Below are 25,646 nucleotides of genomic sequence, written 5' to 3' on the forward strand. Positions count from 1 at the left end.
CGGGTGCCGCGGATTTCCGTCTCCTTGGCCTGAAAAACATAGACACGGAGTTTGTAAAACGGCTCTTTTTTTATCAACAACTTTACAAAACACACAATTTTCTGTGTGTGTCTCTTAAGCCCAGTTCAGACCGATGATTCTGGACGAGACGAGTTTAAACTTTAGTCTCGTTGAGAGTCTCTGGTCTGCAGCGATCTGAAACCAGTTTCCACCAATGAGACAAAGCGGTGTATCATCTGCATAGAAACCACTCTCGCGCTCTAACTTCAGACTTTTTTCAGGGTTTAGGTTTTTTTTCAAAAAAAGCACGGATCTCTCTCTGACACCGATACGATCCCAAAATCGATGATGAAATGTAAACGTGGTGTCTGATTGGCTCTAACCTTGACCCAGGCCTCGGTGCCCTCTTCCTTGTACTCCACCCAGTAGCCTATAATCTTTGAGCCGCCATCCTTCAGAGGAGGGATCCACACCAGGTCCACCGAGGTCTTCGTCCAATCAGAAACCTTCGGGGTGGGAGGAGAGGGCGGGGCTACAGGAGCAGACAGACAGCCGGTTAACATAGTCAAAACATAAACTTGTGTAGCTTTCATTTCCGATTTTTCTGCCGGTCATTTTCTTGAGTAATAGACCTTTTTCACGGCAGACATGTTGACATGTCATAGTAGGAAAAGCACAGGTGTATTAAAAAACATTGTCTGTCTTAAATGCTCTACTTTAAGTAGTAATTGCACTTCATGTATAGTCTATAATGTGTGTGCACAAAATGTAGCCTGTCTCGAATGTCGTTTTTATGTCATTTTTATATAATGTTGTTTTAATATAATGTTGTTTTCATACAATGTTGTTTTTATATAATGTCGTTTTTATATATTTTGAATGTGTAACACCACTTGATCCATGGTGACACGTTGTTTCGTTTCACTATATACAGGGTATATGGTTGAAATGACCATAAAACCCACTTGACTTGACTTGCATTCCACTTAGGAGAGGTCCTGGTATTGGTCATGCTGACTCACTGAAATATCTTACTGGGACACTTGATGGAACTGAGCCATCGTTAAGGTTATCAATCTCAGCTGTGCTTTTCCTACTATGACAAGTCAACATGTCTGCTGTGAAAAATGTCCATTGTTTGGTCTATAAAATGTCAGAAAAAAAATGAAAAATGTCCACCCTAGTTTTATAAAATGCAAAGTATCTCAGTCCAAAACCCAAAGATATTCAGTTTATTGTGATCTTGTGTGATTTCAGAGTGTGTTCTTACAGATGGGGTCCCTGGCGAAGATGGGATCTGTGGGTTTGCTGACGGGCCCGGGTCCGGCAGCGTTGATGGCGGTGACTCTGAACAGGTACTGCGACCCCTCAATGAGTCCGCTGACTACGAACTGCTCGCCCATGCCCGAGGGGCGCAGTGGATCGCGGCTGACGCGCGCCCAGCGTTTGCCCGTCGTCTCCTTCCTCTCCAGCCAGTAGCCGGTGATCGGCGTGCCGCCGTCGTCCTCTGGCTCCTCCCAGCTGACCGTCATGGAGTCCAGCGTGACGGCGCTGACCGTCGGCTTCTCACACTGACCCGGGATCGCTGCACGGGTGGGGGGACAAGGTCAGGGGTTTAGTTTTAAATAGAGGGGTATAGTTGTAAAATAAAATAGAATCATTCAGTAAACTTACAGGTTATTTCTTTTGCGATCAAAATACAAGGGAACAGACTGAAGAACAACCTTCAATTAAACATATCCAAAACAAAGGATATGTACATTGATTTTGGTAAAACTCCAGGATATGAGGCCATAACTATAAATGGTCAACTAGTGGATCAAGTAGAATCCTATAGATATCTAGGGACAATTATTGACTCTAAATTTAATTTCCAGCAGAATTGTGAAGCTGTCTGTAAAAAAGGGACAACAGCGTCTATACTGCTTGAGAAAATTGTACCATTTTCATATAGACAAGACCATGATGACATTATTTTATCATGCCTTTATCGAAGGCATGATATCCTTTATCCTTAGTGTCATGGTGTGGGTGGGTTTCAGTTAAGCACAAGAATCGCCTAAATCAGATTGTAAGATGGTCAAGTAAGCTGACTGGTGAGTCCCAGCTGCACCCCCCACATCCCTGTATGCTAAACAACTACAGCAGACAGCTACGGCCATCTTAGAAGATAGCCTTCACCCTTTGAATAGGGGATTCCAGTATCCCCTCTGGACGGAGGCTAAAAGTTCCTGGTTTTGTCCCAGCAGCAATCACTCTGTTAAACTGTAGAATTACTTGCACACAACGCACGAGCGCCTTGGTCATGTACTAGCTGTAGAATTTCTGCATATAGCTGCACAAGTCAATGTGGTCATGTACCGTTTCTTATCCATGTTCTGTTTTATATGTTTTACATGTTTTGTGTGTTGCATGTTATGTGGTGGTCTACAAAGTTTTAAGGATGTCCTGCCCTCTTAGACTGTAAACCTAGTTTACCTACTGGTACCAATAAAGTCACCTGAACCTGAACCTGAAGTGTTTAACGTTTTATTTTCTCAGAGTTATGTGTGACTTACTGTAAAGGTTCCTGGCGACCTCGGGCTCGCTGTCCAGCGGGTCCCCGACGCCGTATTTGTTCTGCGCCATGATGCGGAAGACATACTCGTGTCCCGGCATCAGGTTCTCCACTGTCCACAGCCGCTCTTTGGGCTCCGTGGTGACGGGCACCCACGTCTTCCTGCTCGCCACGCACTTCCAGATCACATAGTTGGTGATGCTGGAGCCGCCGTCGTCTGTCGGCGGCAGCCAGGACAGCGTGATCCGCTCGGCGCTGATCTCTTCAAACTTAATGGGACCCGAGGGAGCACCGGGGCGGCCTGGAGGAAGAAAAACAAGTTCAAACGACAGAAATCATCCCGGTTTTTCATGATTTGTATTCACAAATTTGTTATGTTTTTTTACAACTTTCTGTTTTCGCTTTTGTTTTGAGATAAATCGGATGATATTTCAGCCAATAAAACCTGCAGTTCACTTAAAACACAGCTTTTGTTTTTTAGATAAGTCAGAATAAAACAGAAATGGTGCAGGTGAATCCCGCCTGGAGATAACTGTGATCCAAGGTCTTAGACAGCTCTCAGGTCCAGTCTGTGTTTTGTGGTGATATTTCGATTAAAATGCTGCGTTTTGTCATGATCTCTTGATAAAAATCGTTGTATTTTGTGGTACTTGTGGTAGAGTCTTCTCCGTACCGAGCACGTTGAGCCTCATCTCCTTGGAGGCCTTGCCAAACATGTTGGAGGCGACCAGCGTGTAGATGCCCGTGTCGGGCCGCTTGCCCTGCTGGATCAGCAGCGTGCAGCTGTCGTCCGACACCAGCTTGTTGATGTGCTCGTCGTACTGCACCTCCACTTGGGTGTCCGACTTTAGGGGCGGAGCCTTGTACCAGGTGAGCGTGGGGAACGGACAGCCGCGGATCTTCGCCACGATGCTGATGTCGGTGCCCTGCTCCACCTCCAGGAACTCCCCCAGCTTGATGGACGGAGCGCCTGCGGCACACAGAAAACACACAATGGTTTTAAAATGTGTCACTGTTTATAACACAGAATGCACGTTACAAAAAGAGTATAAAAAATACAAAAAAACATAAGAAATAAAATAAACATGGCTTAAAGATGCAGTAGGTAAGACTTACAAAACTACCTTTCTGTCATATCTGCTGAAACTGACCCTATGTTCCAGTAGAACTACATGAAGCAGGTCATTTAAAATAAATCCAGCTCCTCTGGCTCCACCTACAGCCTGGAGTGAGATTTGCAAAAATCCACAGCTCCCTGTTCAGATGTACCAATCAGGGCCAGGGGGGGTGTCTAACTGTTCAGATGCACCAATCAGGGCCAGGGGGGGAGTCTAACTGCGTGTCAATCACTGCTCATGCACACGCATTCATTCTCTCTTGTGGGGGGAGGGGCTTAGGAGACCGTTTTGGGCTTTAGCGGAAAGGGGGGGAGGGACTGAGAAGTTGTTGATGTTCAAATTTTTTGGCTAAATCCTGGATCATCACAATCCTACCTACAGCACCTTTAATAGAAGCAGTTACCAATCTACTACTGTGTATGTTAGTCCAAAAACATTGATCCTACATTTCCCATAATGCATAATGTCTTTCATTAGAGCAACACCCAGGGTACAAAATCAACACCGCCCACCCGCCAAAGGCTGGTAAAATACACAAGTGGCTGGCAATGTTTTTCTATTGAACAGCTGATAAAATCTGAACAATAGCCCCGCCCCTAACATTTCCCATAATGCAGCTGGAGAGTGTCTCTCCCCCTCCCCTCCCCACCCTCTTACAGGTCTGGTTCTGGGCGACGACGGGTCCGACGGTAGTCGAGGGTCGGCTGGGTCCGACCGAGTTGTGTGCCATCACTCTGAACTCGTACTCGTCTCCCTCCGTCAGGTCCTCCACCCGGTAGCTGGTGGTGTCCACGTCTCTCCGGTTACACCTGCACGGGATAGGTAGTTACAGGACAGGATAGGTAGTTATAGGTAGTTACAGGACAGGATAGGTAGTTATAGGTAGTTACAGGACAGGATAGGTAGTTACAGGACAGGACAGGTAGTTACAGGACAGGATAGGTAGTTATAGGTAGTTACAGGACAGGATAGGTAGTTACAGGACAGGACAGGTAGTTACAGGACAGGACAGGTAGTTACAGGACAGGATAGGTAGTTACAGGACAGGATAGGTAGTTACAGGACAGGACAGGTAGTTACAGGACAGGATAGGTAGTTATAGGTAGTTACAGGACAGGATAGGTAGTTACAGGACAGGATATGAAGTTATAGGACAGGACAGGTAGTTACAGGACAGGATAGGTAGTTACAGGACAGGATAGGTAGTTTAGTACAGGACAGGATAGGTAGTTACAGGACAGGATAGGTAGTTATAGGTAGTTATAGGACAGGATAGGTAGTTACAGACAGAAATTAAACAGGAAGGTAGTTAAAAATATATTAAAAATATAAGAAATAGAGTTATAGTAAGGAATAGGTATTACAGGAAGAAAAAAAAAAACAGCAGGGTTCATACGCATTTTAACCAATTCTTTTTCATGACTTGTTGGCTAATTTCCATGACTGTGTGTTCCTGAAAATGTCAGTGGACATTCTCCAATAAGAATACTAATCAGTGTTAAAGTTGACCCTCAGAGGTTTAACTATAAATGAATGATAATGTCTGTGGTTCATAGATGGATTCTTAATATCTCTCCCCGGATACAACGCTGAGGTTAAGACGATGTGAAAATACATTTATTAATCACATGTTATTATGCTGTGTTAAAAACAATTACATGACTTTTCCAAAACTTTCTGGGTCTTTTCATGTTTCCAAAACCTTTCCAGGCCTGGAATTTGCATAACTTGTCCAGGTTTTTTCAAAACGTATGAACCCTGGAACAGGAAGTTACTGAAGCCCCTGACACCGTCTGAAAAAGAGTCCAAAGTGGAAAGACGATTCCTACGCAGTAACATGGGGGGGGGGGTTCTCATGTTTACCTCCTCCAGGACTCCTTCTGGGCGCTGCCGGCCTCCCAGCAGAGCAGGTCCACGCTGTAGTGTGTGACGGGCGCGCCGCCGTCGTTCTTCGGAGCCTTCCAGGTCAGTTTCACGGCGCCCTTCCTCACGCTCTTGATCTTCAGCCGCGTGGGGGGGTCGGGAGGACCTGCAGACACGGCTCACAAAGTTATCACAAGTCTCTGCCGGAAAGAAGCAAATCTTTCCTCGTGCAATTAATCGATTCATCGAAGCAATTCTTTCTTCGTTTGATGGGACATATGGATAAAAACCCTTCAAATGTATCGTCTTGTTTTCAAGAGTCTGGAAATGAATTTTGTTTCAAACAATGTGTGGCTTGAACTTAAGAGTCGAAATATAAACCTAAATAGTTGGAGTTTAAGTTGAGATTCTGTCTAAAACTAAAAACAGATAAGATGTTCACAAAAAGGAAGAAGAATTACCACCAAGAAAGTCATAAAACATCCTGTCCAGGAACTCAAGGTTGGTTACAAAAAGTGATTAAAAGGCCTTTAATAAATAGAGCCGTCCTCCGGGTGATCAGATAAGATGTACTTTGATTGAACAGTTTGTTCTGTTTGTGGAGGGTTCTTTTAAATGTACGCGGTGTTAAACCCCAGCAGAGGAGAGAGAATGAAAGGGCGCAGACGTACGGACTGGATCCCTGGCCTTGGTTCCCTCGGCGGTCTCGACGTACGGGCCGAAGCCGAAGCGGTTCTCAGCCCGGATGCGGAAAATGTACTCCTGACCGTTGATCAGGTCTGAAACCACCAGAGACTGGGCGATGCAGGCCGGGCTCACCTGCAGGAACAAGACAACAACACGGCTTACAGCACTTCAGATTACCAAGTCAAGTGGGTTTTATTGTCATTTCAACCATATACATACACACATATAATATATATATGCTGTATATAGTGAGACAAAACCACGTTTCACTGTGGATCATGTGGTGTTACACATTTAAAAATATATAAAAATGGCATTTGAGGCAGGCTACATTTAAAAATATATAAAAATGACATTTGTCATTTTTATATAATGTGTGTGTGTCTGTGTGTGTCATTTTATATATATAATGTGCACACACATTATAGATTATACATAAAGTGCAATTACTACTTAAAGTAGAGCATTTAAGATAGACAAGGGACAGGACAGACAACAAAAGACAGGGCATAAGTAGACTTGTAACAGAGCACTGATTGTTATAAGCAGCTAAGGTTTTTATTATTAACATACTTATACTATAATAAAACTCATACTGCAGCCTACACCGTTACTCTCAGGGCTGGTACAGGCTGGAACGCGTACCTCAGACACCAACAATTACACATATCCACCAGCAGGGGGCGCTACAACTAAAATAACATGGTTTGCCCTATAACTCCCACACCGTACATCCAGAAACTTTAGCTGTGTTGGAAACCGTTCCCTCATTCACTCACTCACTATTCCCTAAATATTGTTTATTAAAGAGTGAACTATATAGTGTTTATAACAACACTCCACTGAAAACATTGTTGTGTCAGTAGTATATATATATATATATATATATATATATATATATATATATATATATATACATATATATCAGATGCACGGTCAGATTAGCAGTGTATTGCGGGTATTTTATAGTGGACTATATAGTGAATGAAATTAACCGCGGAGAATTCAAACACCGCTAACTAAACTACTACTAACCAAACTATATCCGCTCTGACATCCACGCCTTCCCTAAACTCAGCTCAATCTCCTGATATAGGCCCCTCCCATTCCCTAAACTCAGCTCAATCTCCTGATATAGGCCCCGCCCATTCCCTAAACTCAGCTCAATCTCCTGATATAGGCCCCGCCCATTCCCTAAACTCAGCTCAATCTCCTGATATAGGCCCCTCCCATTCCCTAAACTCAGCTCAATCTCCTGATATAGGCCCCGCCCATTCCCTAAACTCAGCTCAATCTCCTGATATAGGCCCCCGCCCATTCCCTAAACTCAGCTCAATCTCCTGATATAGGCCCCTCCCATTCCCTAAACTCAGCTCAATCTCCTGATATAGGCCCCGCCCATTCCCTAAACTCAGCTCATCTCCTGATATAGGCCCCTCCCATTCCCTAAACTCAGCTCAATCTCCTGATATAGGCCCTGCCCATTCCCAAACTCAGCTCAATCTCCTGATATAGGCCCCGCCCATTCCCTAAACTCAGCTCAATCTCCTGATATAGGCCCCTCTCATTCCCTAAACTCAGCTCAATCTCCTGATATAGGCCCCTCTCATTCCCTAAACTCAGCTCAATCTCCTGATATAGGCCCCGCCCATTCCCTAAACTCAGCTCAATCTCCTGATATAGGCCCCGCCCATTCCCTAAACTCAGCTCAATCTCCTGATATAGGCCCCGCCCATTCCCTAAACTCAGCTCAATCTCCTGATATAGGCCCCTCCCATTCCCTAAACTCAGCTCAATCTCCTGATATAGGCCCCGCCCATTCCCTAAACTCAGCTCAATCTCCTGATATAGGCCCCTCCCATTCCCTAAACTCAGCTCAATCTCCTGATATAGGCCCCGCCCATTCCCTAAACTCAGCTCAATCTCCTGATATAGGCCCCGCCCATTCCCTAAACTCAGCTCAATCTCCTGATATAGGCCCCGCCCATTCCCGGCGCGTACCTTGGTCCAGGCTTTGCCGGTCACCGTCTTCTCCTCGATGAAGTAGCTCTTGACTCTCTCTCCTCCGTCGCTCTCTGGAGCTTTCCAGGTGAGTCGGCAGGTTCCTCTCGTCACGTCGCTCACTGTAAAGTTTCTGGGCGGCCCGGGCAGGTCTGCACACACACAACAACGACAACAACAACAACAACAACAACAACAACACATTACAGACTGCCAGGAAGGCTTGGAGCTGATAATCTGCCCCACGTCTCCAGTTTTGATCCCTTTCTCTAGTTCTAATTATTCTAACATACACACAACTGTCAGGAGAATGTCACGTTGCTTTTCTCTCTACAGTAAATACAAAGAGCATGTGTAGTAATATTTCTATATTCTAGATGTGTTATTCTCATTATTATAGTTGTATCCCTGTATGTATAGACTTGGGAACACACACTTAGTTAGCTCAAGCTCTGATTACCATATAGCTTCGGGAATCTGAGTGTGTATTAGACTCAGGACAACAACACACTGTTGGGACTAGGGTCAGAAAATAGCACTTGTGCTACAGCCTGGAACAATGCATCTCTCCTTGTTCTTATACAAGGTTAATGTTAACGTGTGCATTGTCCCGGTTTTAAATAAAAGTAATCTGAATCAGGACACACAGAATTAGCTTAAGATTTGAGTAGTAAGAATTTGAGTGTATGCATTACTGCGATTATAAGTAAAGCTTGGCGTACCGAGCACGGTGACTCTGACTTTGACCACTTTGTGTCCGGCGGCGTTCTCCACGTTGAGGATGTAGCGGCCGCTGTGGTTCATTTTACACTCGGGGATGACGATGGTCGACGTCGTGGCCGTGGTGACAATCTGGGAGGGAGGAAACAAGTCAGAAAACCATTTTAAAGTTGTCTTTCACACTTTCTCCACAGCTCATAAAAACCCAGGCACAATTAAAACTACAAAAGCAACAATAGTTCTGTCTAGAGCTGCACAATATGTCATCTTTTTATCGTCATTTCAATATCAACCTGCGCAATAAACACATGGTGAAAGACAAAATCTCAGCAGAAAACTACACATTAAAATGTAAACTGTCATTCTATTTTTAGTGCTGCCTTTTATTTTCAACTCAATGTTCAATGTGTTCAATAAAAGAAAGTTAGAAATGATTTCCTTTCATTTAAACTCAACAAGCAGTTTGATGTATTTTAGCAGAATACTGAGAACACTTTAATATCTGGTTATGTATCACAAGTATCACTCAAAGGTCTAAGTCCTTATTTCTATCTTGTGTTCCCCCTGGTCTCCTTGTGTAATAATGTTTGTATAATCTCAACCCTGTGATGCACCATCAAGTTCTAGACATCATGTCTTTCAGGAGAACCTCAGCTATTTTACTTTATTTTTTGTACATAGCATTTTCTTGCATCCCGAAACTTTTTCCATTATTGCATTTTTGCACATCTTTCTGCTCTACCACGACACATCATATAACAATGTTTGCTGCTTGTGACATTCTTGTGTCTGGTGATCTTGTCTTGTTGCCGTTTATTGTTTTAGTTTTAGTATTAGAAAAATATCCCTATCTGTTGAGCTCTTTTTTAATTTTGTGATAAGAATGTCTTGTCTTATCTGTTGCACATTTTTTTCTTCTTCACCGTGGGATGGTGAGAAACCAACTTTCAATTCCTCTGCATGTCTAGCCTGGTTGACACCAGACCCATTCTCAGTTGTAACTGATTGGTGTAAAGCCCGAACAGCGGTTGTGATTGGTGTAGAGCCTGCCTCAGCGGTTGTGATTGGTGCCTCGATTTTGGGGACATTGGAAATGGGCTTGAACGGGCTCTTCGCCAGACAAACTTACAGAGCAAATCTCAAATTTGTCAGGGTTTACCCAGGCTACCTCATGTCTAGTATATGTGAAGAAATTGACAATAAAGCTGACTTGACTTGACTTGACTATCAGGATATGGACGCTGCAGGGATGTACCATGAATATATGAATTGTTAAATGACTATGAAGACAACAAAAAGACTAAACTGATATCACAAACAATAAGAAGAATGAATCCTTTTGGCTTTTGAAAAGTGTTCTTCTAGGTGTTGGCAGTCAGGGGAAACAGAAATAAACTCTGCATATTACACAAATATTAGGTTTTTTCCCATAAAAGTCCATACGCTTTTATCCAAAAAGTTAGCAGTGTCATCTTCTCTGTGTCTTTCTCTTATATGGTGCAGCTAGTTGAGCCAGAACCAGCCCTAACGGCGGGGCAGTGACAGATTCAGGGTTAAAGGTTAAAGGCTGAGACCTCCGAGTCCACGGGCAGCGTGTGCAGCTCGTTCTTCTTCTCGCTCTCGGCGGTGCCGTCGAAGGTCCAGGTGACTTTGGGAGCGGGACGTCCCGTGATGGTGGCGGTGATCTTGATGGTGGTTCCCGCTCTGCAGTTCAGCAGATCCTGGGCCCCCACGTCCAGACTCACCGTCGGCTCGACTACACAACAGACACACAAACACACAAACAAACAGAGTTATTACAACCATAAGCTTGGTTTTTGTGTCTTGGTGTGTGTGTCTGTCTGTCTCTCTGTTTGTGTGTGTGTGTGTCTGTGTGTCTGTCTGTCTGTCTGTGTGTGTGTGTCTGTGTGTGTGTGTGTGTGTGTGTGTGTCTGTCTGTCTGTCTGTCTGTCTGTCTGTCTGTCTGTCTGTTTGTGTGTGTGTGTGTGTTTGTGTCTGTCTGTCTGTCTGTCTGTGTGTTGTGTGTGTTTATGTGTGTGTGTGTGTGTGTCTGTTGTGTGTTTGTGTTGTTGTGTTGTGTGTGTGTGTCTGTGTGTGTCTGTGTGTTTGTGTGTCTGTCTGTCTGTGTCTGTCTGTCTGTCTTTGTGTGTGTGTGTTTTTGTGTGTGTGTGTGTTTTGTTGTCTGTCTTTGTCGTGTGTGTTGTGTTGTGTCCGTCTGTCTGTCTGTGTGTGTGTGTGTTTTGTGTGTGTGTATGTGTGTCTGTCTGTCTGTCTGTCTGTTGTGTGTGATGTTTTGTGTGTGTCTGTCTGTGTGTTTATGTGTGTGTCTGTGTGTTGTTTGTGTGTGTCTGTCTGTGTTTGTCTGTGTGTGTGTGTGTGTTGTTGTATGTGTGTGTCTGTTCTGTGTGTGTGTGTGTGTGTGTGTGTGTGTGTCTGTCTGTGTCTGTGTGTCTGTGTGTGTGTGTGTGTGTGTGTGTGTGTGTGTGTGTGTGTGTCTGTGTGTGTGTCTGTCTGTCTGTGTGTGTGTGTGTGTCTGTCTGTGTGTCTGTGTGTCTCTGTGTGTGTGTGTGTGTGTGTGTGTGTCTCTGTCTCTTACTCAGGATGTCCTGCACCAGGATGTCTCCGGTCTTGGCGGGCTCAGAGTTCCCGGCTGAGTTGACGGCGTAGATCCTGAACCTGCACTTCTTGCCCTCCTTCAGGTCTGGGACGGTGATCTCGGTGGACGGGTGCAGCTTGTCGGCAGGGTTCACCCTCCTCCAATCAGGAGAGCCCTCCTCATGCACCTCGATGATGTAACCGCTGATGGGGCTGCCCCCGTCACGGTCTGGCGGGCTCCAGCCCAGCGTGATGCTGCTCTTGGTCTTGTCTTTGACCTCGGGGCTGCAGGGGGGGCTGGGGGGCTCTGAGAGGAGGGGTGGGGGGACAACGTCATGGTAACGCCTCTGACAGAGATGTGGTTTCACTAAGTCACTAGTGATTATTAGGCTCATTTTGCTGATTCAGATTTGTATCAAAGCTGCAAAATGCAGACTTTAAACTGATTAATAAAGTTAGTTTTGAAGTCGCTGACAGGGTAAACACTGTGATCCTTCCTTTCTCATTTTATCAGACTAGATGTTTCTTATTTCTTTCTTCATGTTATGTTTTGTTGAACTATTGTAGGGAACCCAACATGCTGAGCCCCCTGAGGGTTTATTTCAACATGTACTATATTATTCTTACTACTAGCATAATGCTACTGCTACTACATTGCACATATCTGTACATGTTGTTCATACATTGTTCATATTACATAGCCATATTTATTATGCTCTTATAAGGTAACTGCTAATACACTGCACATATTTATATTTATATCACTCTAAACCACCTTCTGTTTACCAACTGTACACTACTGTCTACACTGCACTATATTTCTTGTCTATACTTGAATATCACATTGCACTTTTCTGCTCTTTTTGCACTTCTGGTTGGACGCAAACTGCATTTTGTTGTCTTTGTACTTGTTCTCTGCACAATCACAATACAGCTGAATCTAATCTAATCTGATCTAACTTAATCTGATCTGATCTGATCTGATCTGATCTAATCTGATCTGATCTAATTTAAACTAATCTAATCTAAACTAATCTAATCTAATCTACTCTGATCTAATCTAATCTGATTTTATCTAATCTGATCTGATCTAATTTAATCTGATCTAATCTAAACTAATCTGATCTAATCTAATCTGATCTGATCTAATCTAAACTAAACTAATCTAATCAAATCTAATCTAATCTAATCTAATCTGATTTAATCTGATTTAATCTGATTTAATCTGATTTAATCTGATCTAATCTGATCTAATCTAAACTAATCTAATCTAATCTAAACTAATCTGATCTAATCTAATCTAATCTAATCTAATCTAATCTAAATGAAAGAAATGGACGTGTGACTCACTGCAGGGGTCGAGGGCGAAGCGGCACTCGGTGGCCTCGCAGGGCGGTCCGGTTCCCGCGGCGTTGCAGGCGGCGATCCTGAACTTGTACTCGGAGCCTTCGATGAGCTTGAGCACGGTGTACTGCAGCCCCTTCACCGAGGGCTTGGTGACGGGCGCGCGGTTGACGCGGCCCCAGTACACGGCACCGCGCTCTCGCTTCTCCAGCCAGTAGCCCTGGATGGTGGAGCCGCCGTTGTCCAGCGGGGGGTCCCACGTCAGCGTCATGGTGGTCGCCGTGGCGGCGATGATTTTGGGGTTGCGTGGCGGTCCCGGGAGGCCGAACGGATCCCGCAGCTGCACCTTCTCTGAGTCGCAGCCGTCGCTCACGCCGTATTTGTTCTCGGCTTTGATCCTGAACTGGTAGAGCCCGTTCACGTCCAGCTTGTAGACCTGAAGGAGACACACACACAGTTATGGACCATTACTGCTAACAGTCTATTTATGTTTATTGAAAAAAGTCTCCATTATGATTATAATTCGTGACTGTGTGTGTGTGTGTGTGTGTGTGTCTTTGTGTGTGTTCTTGTTTAACTACATCCGTGGGGTCCAAAAACCGGGAATACAGTATACTTGTGGGGTCCAGACAGCTTTGTGGGGCCAAAATGCTGGACCCCACAACTTTAAAGGGCTGTTTGAGGGTTAAGACTTGGTTGTAGGACTAGGGTTAGAATTAGGTTATGGTTAGGGTGAGGGTAAGGGTTAAGGTTAGGCATTTAGTTGTGATGGTTAAGGTTAGGCTAGGGAATGCATTATGTCAATGATGGGTCCCCACAAAGATAGTGCCACGCACTATGTCTGTCTGCATGTGTGTGTGTGTTTGTACATTACAATAAAGCATCTTTACAGGAAAGTTACAGGAAATGAGTGAGCAATGTTTTTTTATTTACAGTCACTTGGTTTTAAAGGGTTAAACATATTTGAGAGGGAAGGATACAAGATGGAAACACACGATTACGGAGGTGGGATTCATACATTTTTGCTAACAATCTATTTCAGAGCTTGTCAAAGTCCGGACTAAACGGCGAGGCGATCGAGCGAGCACATAAACCCTGTGTTATCTATACAAAACCTTATGAAGTGCAACTTTTTCTAATGTTAAAAACCTACTTTCTATAAATGAATACATTGGTAGATCTGTACGGATAACCCAAACGGGAGCACTGCCTATGTTCCCACAGCCCTATGTTCCCACAGCCCTATGGTCCCACAGCCCTATGTTCCCTCAGCTCTATGTTCCTACAGCCCTATGTTCCTACAGCCCTATGTTCCCACAGCCCTATGTTCCCACAGCCCTATGTTCCCACAGCCCTATGGTCCCACAGCCTATGTTCCCAGCCCTATGTTCCTATGTTCCACAGCCCTATGTTCCCACAGTCCTATGTTCCTATGTTCCTAGCCCATGTTCCTATCTATGTTCCACCTGTTCCCCTCCCCTATGTCCCTCGCCCTATGTTTCCAACAGCCCTGTTCCTGGCCCTATGTTCCCACTATTTCCCCCTATGTTCCTAGCCTATGTTCCCACAGCCCTATGTTCCCACAGCCCTATGTTCCCACAGCCCTGTTCCCAAGCCTATGTTCCCACACCCCTATGTTTCCTGTTCCTGACCCTATGTTCCAAACCCAAAAACCTATGTTCCCACAGCCCTATGTTCCCACAGCCCTCTATGTTCCCACAGGCCTATGTTCCCACAGCCCTATGTTCCTACAGCCTATGTTCCCACAGCCCTATGTTCCTACAGCCCTATGTTCCTACAGCCCTATGTTCCCACAGCCCTATGTTCCTGCAGCGCCTATGTTCCTACAACCCTATGTTCCTACAGCCCTTGTTCCTGCACCCCTATGGTCCTAGCCCCATGTTCCTGCAGCGCCTATGTTCCCACCAGCCCTATGTTCCTACAGCCCTATGTTCCCACAGCCCTATGTTCCTACAGCCCTATGTTCCTACAGCCCTATGTTCCTACAGCCCTATGTTCCCACAGCCCTATGTTCCTACAGCCCTATGTTCCTACAGCCCTATGTTCCTACAGCCCTATGTTCCTACAGCCCTATGTTCCTACAGCCCTATGTTCCCACAGCCCTATGTTCCTACAGCCCTATGTTCCTACAGCCCTATGTTCCCACAGCCCTATGTTCCTACAGCCCTATGGCCCACAGCCCTATGTTCCCACAGCCCTATGGTCCCACATTTCTTTTTTCATGAATTTGTATCAGATTTTATCCCCCTTACACCCAACCTATTATCCAGTAGCAATGGACTACAAATGGAATGTAACCCTAACCCTAACATAGGGCCTAATTTTAAGAAGAATCGTAGAAATGTGGGAACATAGAGCTGACCCCCAGTATGTACAGTACGTTGCTTGAAAGTGAGTTGATTGAGTTATTTTGTTATCAATCGTTCCTCTGAGCTGGAATAAAAGTCCGATGGGGACCTTTGAGTGAAACGTTTGAGAACTCCCGATTTATTTTACATCTCACCCCGTATCGTCGGTCGATCAGGTTGACGGTCAGAAGCTCGTAGTCGGACTTCTTCTTGCTGGCGTCGCGGCGCTCCATGACGTAGTTGGTGAGCTCGCTGCCGCCGTTGTCCTCCGGGGCGTCCCACGTCAGGTAGCACGAGTCGGCCTTGATGTCCGACACCACGATGTTCCTCGGAGGAAGAGGGCGGTCTGGGAACACACAGACACACGGCTGGGTTAATAACGCTATCGAGGACCACAATGGAAATAAGTCCTGGACTTTATTGTGTTTTTATCCTCGATTGTATTAGATGTCTTTTCATGTTTATGGCATTCTTGATACAATTAAATAAATCAAATCAAATACAGATGGAACTATTCCACGTGTTACTTTACAGTTAGTATCAGATATAATATACTGTGATTAACAATAAAACATAAATTGTCTTTTTCAGTCACATTTAAATATACACACACACACACAACCACATACACAGATACACAGACACAGACAGACAGACACCCACAGACACAGACACCCACACACACGTACACACAAAAACATAATCTCACACACACACACACACACACACACACAGATACACAGACACAGACAGACAGACACCCACACACGTACACACAAAAACATAATCTCACACACACACACACAACACACACACACACACACACACACACACACACAGACAGACACACGCACAGACACACAGACACACAGACAGACAGACACACACACACGCACGCACAACCACACATTTATTATTGATTTAGTATTGATTCTAGGCTAAATCTATCAACCCCTGAGACTAGTCTCATCAAGGGACAGGTGGTAGACTTTGTAGATAACTACAAGTACCTGGGGACTTTAATTGATTGAAAATAACTGGTGCAAAACAAACTCCTGTTTTCTGAGTTCTTCTTACCGAGGATTTCCACCGGGATGACGTGCTCAGCTTTGCCGAAGCAGTTTTCGGCCACCAGCTTGTAGTTTCCTTTGTCCTTCCGGATGGTTTGTGGGATGGCGATCTTAGTCGTCAGCGTTGTACGGTTCACCTGAAGAACACACAGCAAATTTATTCAGTCTTTTATTCACTTTCACTGTGCTTTAAGTGAACATACTAGAGGGGGAAACATTTTAACCAATGAACCATGAAATCACCGTGAAAAGTGAGAAAAATGTCCAAAAAAGTGAGAAAAATGTCAGATTAAAGTGACATAAATCAAGAAAGGCTAAAAAAAAAAAGTCAACAAACGTTGAAAAAAGTGACAAAAACATCGGGGGGGGAAAGCCACAAAAGTGTCGAAAAAGACGACCAAAACGTTAATAAAGGTTTTTCATTTAAAATTTCGACTCGAAAAGTTACAGGTCTACGCGGAAGACACCATCACAGAACAATAAAAGGAGCCTTCGCTCATCAACATCACTGATGATGTATCAAACCAAAGTAGTAGTGTTCATTTGCTGCAGAATCTCTCTTATTTAAATTTGGACATGAACTTTCATAACAATCTGGTGTGTAGTTGTTTGATTTCTCTGGACCAAACTGTGGGTCATGAACCCAGGAATGGGTTATCTGACCTCCTGCGTCTCCATGGTCATCGTCTCGTCTTCGGGCAGCTGGATTTCTACGTCGTCCTTCATCCAGCGCAGCGTCGGCAGAGGGAGTCCCTTCACCTCTGCTGGGATGTCGATGGCCGCGCCTTTCTTCACGTTGATGGCGTTGTTCTTGAAGAACTTCAGGATGGTGATAACTGGAGCGACTGTGGACAAAAACAAACACATCTGTCAGCGTTTCACCTGCTTCACTCTGAATGTATAAACATGGAGAGTCTCGCTTTAAGGGTAACGTTGTCTTTTTACAACCCTAACCCCTAATTTTCCTAAGTTTTTGGGGTCTTAGTGATTGATGGGAACAACAATCTCTGAAACTTCCAGTCCAGTATCAAGCAAGAAACAAGCTGCAAGGTAGCCCTAAAGGACCCACCAAACTCCATGTAAATAATCAGGACTTTTATCATCGTAAAACACACTTCATTCAAAGTGGACAGAAACTAAATAAAACTATCAAAAGCCGTCTTGGTTCATCTTTCCACTGTTCCAACAATCACCACTCTGGTTTGGTTGAAATAAACCCTTAATTCACCCATTTACATGTGGAGATATGCTGTCTCTATACACGCTAAAAGTCCTGATTATTAACATGGAGTCTGGTGGAGATATGCTGGCTCTATACACACTAAAAGTCCTGATTATTTACATGGAGTCTGGTGGAGATATGCTGGCTCTATACACGCTAAAAGTCCTGATTATTTACATGGAGTCTGGTGGAGATATGCTGGCTCTATACACGCTAAAAGTCCGGATTATTTACATGGAGTCTGGTGAGTTTGGTGATGGTGATTTCGGGGCTGTTTCATGTTAAACTAAAAGGATCTTACTCTTTAACTAAAAGGTCTATCTCTGTAGGGATCCATCCCATAATGTTGTCAGACACTTAGAATAATAATGTGAGTCTGTCAGCAGCAACAACAGAACATTAGTCCTGTATGGTTACATTACAGCTTGGTTCTGGTTTAATACTGGACCAGTTTCACAGATTGTTGTGCCATCAGACACACACACATGGGGACATAGGGAGCAGGTTTAATTTAACAGTGAGTTTCCTACTTTGGTCGTCTTGGATCGTGACGTCGATTGGCTTGGAGGGCTCCCCGTCTCCCACCTCGGTCACGGCTTTCACTCTGAACTGGTACTCGTTGTTCTCCGACAGGTTCTCGATGGTTCCGCAGCAGTCGGTGAACATCTTGCGGTTGGCCACCTCGAACTCGGTGCCGTCGGAGCGCATCTTCTCCACGTAGTAGCCGACGATGGGGCTTCCGCCGTCAGTGCGAGGCGGTTGCCACGCCAGCGTGACGGTGGTCGGGCTTCTGTCGGTGTAGTGCAGCTTCTCCGGAGCAGACGGGGTTCCTGCAGCAACGCGGGACAAGTTGGGTTAACACCGTGAGAAGAAGAACTTTAGGGCTCACAGATCTTCTAATTTAAAATACAAAATAGTGTTTTCTCAAACTGCCAGCAAAGCCTTACAGTGAGGAGCATAGATGTGTTGTCTATATGACTGGTTCTCAAACTTTTTTCACTAATGTCCCCCTTTTGAATTGTTTCTTTAAGCCAAGTAGCCCCAGACCAGCGCTAATCATTTTCGGTAGAAAAACCAGTGTATATAAAGAGGAACAGTACAGCGCTGTCAGCGATAGATTTACTAAACTACAGCCTTGGAACTGAAACTGTGGAACTGAAAAATATGTGATAGCCATTGTATTTGATGTTGTTGGGTAACAGTTTAAATGCTTATTACCAAATTGCGCAAATTCGTTAGAAAATAAACCCTGCAAGATGGGCTTTAAATGCTAATGAGAAAGAGAGACAAAAACTGTAAAAAAAGGCCAAAACTTGGAAAAAGATGGTAGAAAGAAGGAAGGATGGAAGGCAAGAATAGGTCAAAATAGAATCAAAAACTTCAAAAACAGTGACATAAGAAGAAAAAAGTGAGAAACTTGTAAAAAGTAGAAGGAAAGTAGAAGGAAGGATAGATTAGGTCTAAAGAAGGAGACACAGATGTCACATCTACATAAAGAGGAACAATGTTCTGGACAACAGCCTTGTAACTATTAAACATTTAGGTAAATATCTCCCGTACCCCCTGCAGTCCTCCAACGTACCCCTAGGGGGACACGTACACCCATTTGAGAAACACTGGTCTACAATATTAAATTCAAAGATTATTATTTGGGGGTTTTTCCTACGCTGTTTCTCTGATATTCTCAAAGTTTCTCTGATATATTTTGTCAGAAAAATGTCATCTGGTGTCAGAAGAATATTAGAAATTCTGTTTCTTTTGTAACATCCATCACGAAATGTCCTGGTTGGGGTTGCGAGTCCTGCTGGTTTATCCTCAGTTTTTATCTTACTTTCTTTGGGAAGCATTTCTTTATTTTTTGGAGTAGGAAGCACCGTTTCACTTGGATTGGATTGGGTTGGATCAACCTCATCACGCTGCTCAATTAATCTCAGAGAACAGACAGAAGAAAGTAGCTGCAGCTTCAGCCCAAATGAAGACTGGAAACAGAATTATTAGGTACAGACATTTACCCGACAGGTGGCAGAGAGCCCGCTGAGATGTACACACCACGAGATCTGTTGGTGTTTTCTGTGTTGTTGGACTTCAGCATGAAACCAACCGTTTTGAGACACTGCCTCAAATTTATGTCACAAATAATCTATCTTATAGTCTGAAAAGGTTTGATAAAAACGCTGTTCCACACCGTTTCTCTGATTTATTTTGTCAGAGAAATGTCATTGAGTGTCCACAGTCGTTGATATTTAGTGGGTGTTTACCTTTGGGATCCTCTGCCAGGATGGGTCCGATGTCTGTGGGCGCTCCATCTCCGAACTTGTTGCGTGCGATGACCCTGAAGTCGTACTCCTCCCCGGACAGCAGGCCCTGGACGTCACACTTGCAGGACGCCGTCTCGATGGGCTGGCGGAACAGCTTCATCTTGGCGTCCTTCCTCAGGACCTCGTAGCCGATGATGTCGCTGCCGCCGTTGTCCAGCGGGTCGGACCACGACAGCGTGATGTTCTTCTTGGTCACCGCCACCGTCTTCAGGTCCACCACCGGCCCTGGGACGTCTGCAGGACACCGACACAATGTCAGGAAATACATAAACACTAGAGCTGGTCTATTCGCTGCAGGACACGATCAAATGTTAGCGTGGTGGTTGGTTTCTACCACTGCTGCCTGGAATCTCTTAGATACATAGATAGATAGATAGATAGATAGATAGATAGATAGATAGATAGATAGATAGATAGATAGATAGATAGATAGATAGATAGATAGATAGATAGATAGATAGATAGGTACATAGATAGATAGGTACATAGATAGATAGATAGGTAGATAGATAGATAGATAGATAGATAGAGCAGCTGGGACCTTGAGTTTCCCCTTGGGGATCAATAAAGTATCTATGTATCTATCAATCTGATAAATGTATAATATGTATTTACTGACCCATGACGTCCACTCGGGTCTCGGCGGTCTTGGTGCCGCTGCTGTTGGTGCCGGTGACCTGGTAGTTTCCGTGGTCGGCCCTCAGCGCCTTCTTGATGATCAGGACCGTGTTCTTTCCCTCCGTCTCCACGATCATCCGCTCCTTCTCCGTTTCCTTCTCGTTTTTGGTCCATGTGATGGTTGGCGGCGGGCGGCCCGTCACCACGGCGGGGAGACGCAGCAGCTCGCCGGCCCTGATGATGACGCCGTTCCTCACCGAGGCATCGAGGCTCACCGCCGGAGTTACTGAAACACAGCCGCACAGAGACAGTCAGGGACAGAGAGACAGAGACAGTTAGAGACAGAGACAGTCGGGACAGAGAGAGACAGTTAGACACAGAGACAGTTAGACACAGAGACAGTTAGAGACAGAGACAATTAGACACAGAGACAGTCAGAGACAGTTAGACACAGAGACAGTCAGAGACAATTAGACACAGAGACAGTCAGAGACAGTTAGACACAGAGACAGTTAGAGACAGAGACAATTAGACACAGAGACAGTCAGAGACAATTAGACACAGAGACAGTCAGAGACAGTTAGACACAGAGACAGTTAGAGACAGAGACAATTAGACACAGAGACAGTCAGAGACAGTTAGACACAGAGACAGTTAGAGACAGAGACAATTAGACACAGAGACAGTCAGAGACAGTTAGACACAGAGACAGTTAGAGACAGAGACAATTAGACACAGAGACAGTCAGAGACAGTTAGACACAGAGACAGTTAGAGACAGAGACAGTCAGAGACAGAGACAATTAGACACAGAGACAGTTAGAGACAGTTAGACACAGAGACAGTTAGAGACAGAGACAGTCAGAGACAGAGACAATTAGACACAGAGACAGTTAGAGACAGTTAGACACAGAGACAGTCAGAGACAGAGACAGTCAGACACAGAGACAGTTAGACACAAAGACAGTTAGAGACAGAGACAGTTCGACACAGAGACAGTTAGAGACAGTTAGACACAGAGACAGTTAGAGACAGAGACAGTTAGAGACAGTTAGACACAGAGACAGTTAGAGACAGAGACAGTCAGAGACAGAGACAGTCAGACACAGAGACAGTTAGAGACAGAGACAGTTAGACACAGAGACAGTTAGAGACAGAGACAGTTAGACACAGAGACAGTCAGAGACAGTTAGACACAGAGACAGTTAGAGACAGAGACAGTCAGAGACAGAGACAGTCAGACACAGAGACAGTTAGAGACAGAGACAGTTAGACACAGAGACAGTTAGAGACAGAGACAGTCAGACACAGAGACAGTTAGACACAGAGACAGTCAGAGACAGAGACAGTTAGACACAGAGACAGTTAGAGACAGAGACAGTTAGACACAGAGACAGTCAGAGACAGTCAGACTCTAAATCCCATAACAAAAAGGTAGTAAAACATTTGGACATATGGACCCCTCTTAATATCCCCATATGTATATATGTAATATACGCTACCCTGGCAATGTTGGATTACTTTTCTTATTTGTGTCTTTTATACACCTGTATACTGTTGTGTACACCTCTGTATGATTCTTTGTCTACTTTGCACTTTTTCAGGCAATAGAGATATAAAACAAGAACAGTGAAGTCCAGTGTTGATGAGTGGGCGTACCTTGCGGCTCTGTGACGGTGACGGGTTCGGTCACGCCGGGAGCTCCGGGCCCGGCGTCGTTGATGGCGATGACGCGGATGTAATAATCGGCTCCCTCGGTCAGACCGGTCATCGTGTACGTCAGCTCTTTACATCTGAACTCGGTGCTGCGAGTCCACTGCTTCTCTCCGACCAGAACCTGCCGCCACATAAAAGAAACACTTCAACATCACAGATGTGCTGACGCTGCGCTCACGGCGGCTAAGGAAGAAATGTGAGAAGAGAAAAGCAGGGCCAGCCCGCGGCGAAGGCGAAGGCTAGGGGCGCCGACAGTCCAAAAGAGTAGAGACAAGTTCAAGATACTGAGAAAGAAAACGGCAAAAATGTTGACAAAAGCGTAAAAAAACAGCCAAGTTAAAGCATCAAAAACATCGGAAGCACGTCAACGTTGCAGCTCGTTAGCATGGCAGCGCCTCAACGTTGGTGCGCAACGTTACAGCGCGTCAACTTAACAGTGTGTCAACGAAACAGCATGTCAAGGTTGCACCGCGTAAGCGTTGAAGCATGTTGCAACGAGTCAATGTTACAGCTCGTTAACGATGCAGCTCGTTAGCGTTGCAGCTCGTTAACGATGCAGCTCGTTAGTGTTGCAGCTCGTTAGCGTTGCAGCTAATCAACGATGCAGCTTGTCAACGTTGCAGCTCGTCAGCGTTGCAGCTCGTTAACGATGCAGCTTGTCAACGTTACAGCTCGTTAGCGATGCAGCTCGTTAGCGTTGCAGCTCGTTAACGATGCAGCTCGTTAACGATGCAGCTCGTTAGCGATGCAGCTCGTTAGCGTTGCAGCTCGTTAACGATGCAGCTCGTTAACGATGCAGCTCGTTAGCGATGCAGCTCGTTAGCGATGCAGCTCGTTAGCGTTGCAGCGCGTCAGCGTTGCAGCGCATGTTGTGTCGGCTTTCCGTACCTTCTCCAGGTGGTATCCCAGGATATCCCCTCCACCATTGTACAGCGGCGGCTTCCACGCCACAATGACTGAATCCTTCCCTGTGTCCACGATCCACGGAGTGGGGGGGCCGGGGGGCACTGGGAGGGACACAGAGTTATTATTATTATTATTATTATTATTATTATTATTATAATACCAATAGCTGCCTCGAAGGACAGAAAATACTAAAATCTATTCCAACTTTGTTCTCAAACATCTCCCCGTGACGTCTCTCTCCTGACAGGACCAGAGCGACTTACGGATGGCGTCCATGGCGACGGTGCGGTCGCTGGGCTCGCTGAAGGGCCCGGGCCCGGCCAGGTTTTCGGCGCAGACCCTGAAGATGTAGGTGAGTCCCTCCATCAGGCCGAGCACCTTGACTTCCAGAGAGTTGAGCAGCGCGCGGTTGACCCGCGTCCAGTGTTTGCTGTTCACCTCCTTCCTCTCGATCCAGTAGCCCAGGATCGGGCTGCCGTTGTCTTTGGGCTCGTGCCACGAGATCCTGGCGGTGCTCGCCGTCACCTCGTGGACTCGGGGTGTGTTGGGAGCATCCGGAGGATCTGGGGGGAAGGGGAGAGGGAGGAGAAACAGTCAGTGACCCAACGCTCTTTATACATCCTCCGTGGAAAAGGGAAAAGAATAGTTTTTTTTAAATGTAAAGGTAAAGGTAAAGGTAGTGCTTAGGAAAGGAAAGGAAAGGAAAGGAGGGAAGGAAGGAGGTTTCAGTTGTTGGGAGCTTATGGAGGCTCGGGGGGTAGAGAGAGAGAGAGAGAAATAGTCAGTAAAAGGGCTTTAAATGAACTTTTTTAATCACCAGCCAACATTGCTAGTACATTTTTTTATTTACCAGCCAATCAGATTTTCCACTATCCAAATTGTTACTAATTTCAACACATTTTTTCAACTTAATTACTTAATTTCATCGATATCGCACGCTAGACACGTAGCCGACGTCACGACACGGTGTTCATGGGAAATGTAGGATTAGTACTACGAGCAGAGTTGCCAGATAAAGATTACATTTCCAAGCCAAACACACACACAAAAGCGCCCAAATATCTTGGCGGACCACTGGCAATCTGGCAACATTTCTGCAGCCGGACGATTTAAACAGGTGCATCACCGGCCAAATTGGCTAATAACTTTACAATATTACTCGCCAAAGTAAACTTTGACCAGCATTTGGCAGGTTGGCAGGTGTCAATTCAAAGCCCTGGTCAGTAAGCCAACGCTCTCTTTCCATAGTGGAAAAGGGAAAAGAACACGGTTTCATTTTTACTTCACCTTTTATTTGTAAAAACTTTTTATTCCTGATGAACTCTCGATGAAGGGACCGAAACGTTATAACGTATTAATAAAAGCTGATGCTATAGCAAGAGCATGTTCCTTAGTCCTTCTACCCTTATGCTATCTGGCCTCTAGGGCTGGGTGATATGGAGAAAATCAAATATCACGATATTTTTGACCAAATATCTCTATATTGATATTGCAACGATATTGTAGTGTTGACTATCGGTGCTTTCACTAAATATTTACACACTGAGATTTTAGATAAATAATCATCAGTAATGTGGATATAATGACTAAAGGCTAAAAGGTGAATAATAGAACAGTTACAGTCTGGTAAGTTCAGAAAATCACTTTACTGTAATGCAGCCTTTACAACCAGGAGAAGACACTTATGCCATATTACGATATCCAAAATCCAAGACGATATCTAGTCTCATATCAAGATATCGATATAATATCCATATATTGCCCAGCTCTAGTGGCCTCTCAGCTTTAAATCGTCCTCCACGCGCGTGTTTCCGTGTACGTACCGAACATGTTCTTGGCGACCACGGGCTCGGACACGCAGGGCGGCCCGCAGCCGAACTTGTTCTCGGCCGTGACTCTGAAGATGTACTCCTTGCCCTCGATGAGCTTGGTGATGGGGCAGCTGGTTCCCTTCAGCGTGGCCGTGACCGTGATCCAGCCCACCGCGTCGTTGCGGTTGTCCTTCTTCTCCAGGATGTAGTTGAGGATCTCGCTGCCGCCGTCGTCCTGCGGCGGCTCCCAGTTACACACCACCGACGTGCTGCGGATCTCCTCGAAGCTGAAGTTCAGCGGAGCGCCAGGCTTGTCTGCCGAGGGAGAGTCGGAGAAACGGTTATTCCCAGGAGGATTAAGAGAAAATAATATAATATGAGAGAGACTTTATTAATCCCAGACTGGGGAAATCACTACAGCAGCTCAAAAGAAAAATGTACACACATCAGGATAAACAATATCCACAAAGTATAGGATATGGGAGTTATAATAATAATAATAGTAATAAAACAACCGTATTTACACAATAAACAACCTTATATAACAGACTTTATAATTCCAGATATACAAATGAAATAAAGAGGTGAAAGAAAAGTTTGTTGAAGATAAAGTTGCTCTGGAAAAACTTTTTTTTTTCACCGAAAAACTTTTCCCCCAAAACTGTTTTTCTCGTATGTACGACACACACACACACACACACACACAGACACACACACGCACACAAATGCACG

General features: G+C 45.0%; 1 protein-coding gene across 1 annotated transcript in view; it reads right to left on the bottom strand.

Moving 5' to 3' along the window:
- The window catches only part of LOC120569501 (titin-like), a 276,128-nt gene that overhangs the window by 85,197 nt on the left and 165,285 nt on the right, over window positions 1-25,646 (bottom strand). The window contains 23 exon segments of the mRNA XM_039817355.1: window positions 1-29; window positions 384-532; window positions 1,271-1,585; window positions 2,559-2,858; window positions 3,231-3,527; window positions 4,333-4,484; window positions 5,539-5,704; window positions 6,210-6,357; window positions 8,227-8,378; window positions 8,949-9,078; window positions 10,521-10,702; window positions 11,543-11,848; window positions 12,892-13,321; window positions 15,410-15,600; window positions 16,332-16,461; window positions 16,988-17,169; window positions 18,077-18,376; window positions 19,805-20,098; window positions 20,484-20,768; window positions 22,141-22,318; window positions 23,086-23,204; window positions 23,367-23,666; window positions 24,927-25,229. The exon segment at window positions 1-29 is cut by the window's left edge and continues 122 nt beyond it. Of these exon segments, the coding sequence (XP_039673289.1) occupies window positions 1-29; window positions 384-532; window positions 1,271-1,585; window positions 2,559-2,858; window positions 3,231-3,527; window positions 4,333-4,484; window positions 5,539-5,704; window positions 6,210-6,357; window positions 8,227-8,378; window positions 8,949-9,078; window positions 10,521-10,702; window positions 11,543-11,848; window positions 12,892-13,321; window positions 15,410-15,600; window positions 16,332-16,461; window positions 16,988-17,169; window positions 18,077-18,376; window positions 19,805-20,098; window positions 20,484-20,768; window positions 22,141-22,318; window positions 23,086-23,204; window positions 23,367-23,666; window positions 24,927-25,229 (5,038 nt within the window).

This window comes from Perca fluviatilis, chromosome 12 (genome assembly GCF_010015445.1).
Source record: "Perca fluviatilis chromosome 12, GENO_Pfluv_1.0, whole genome shotgun sequence".
Taxonomy (NCBI): domain Eukaryota; kingdom Metazoa; phylum Chordata; class Actinopteri; order Perciformes; family Percidae; genus Perca; species Perca fluviatilis.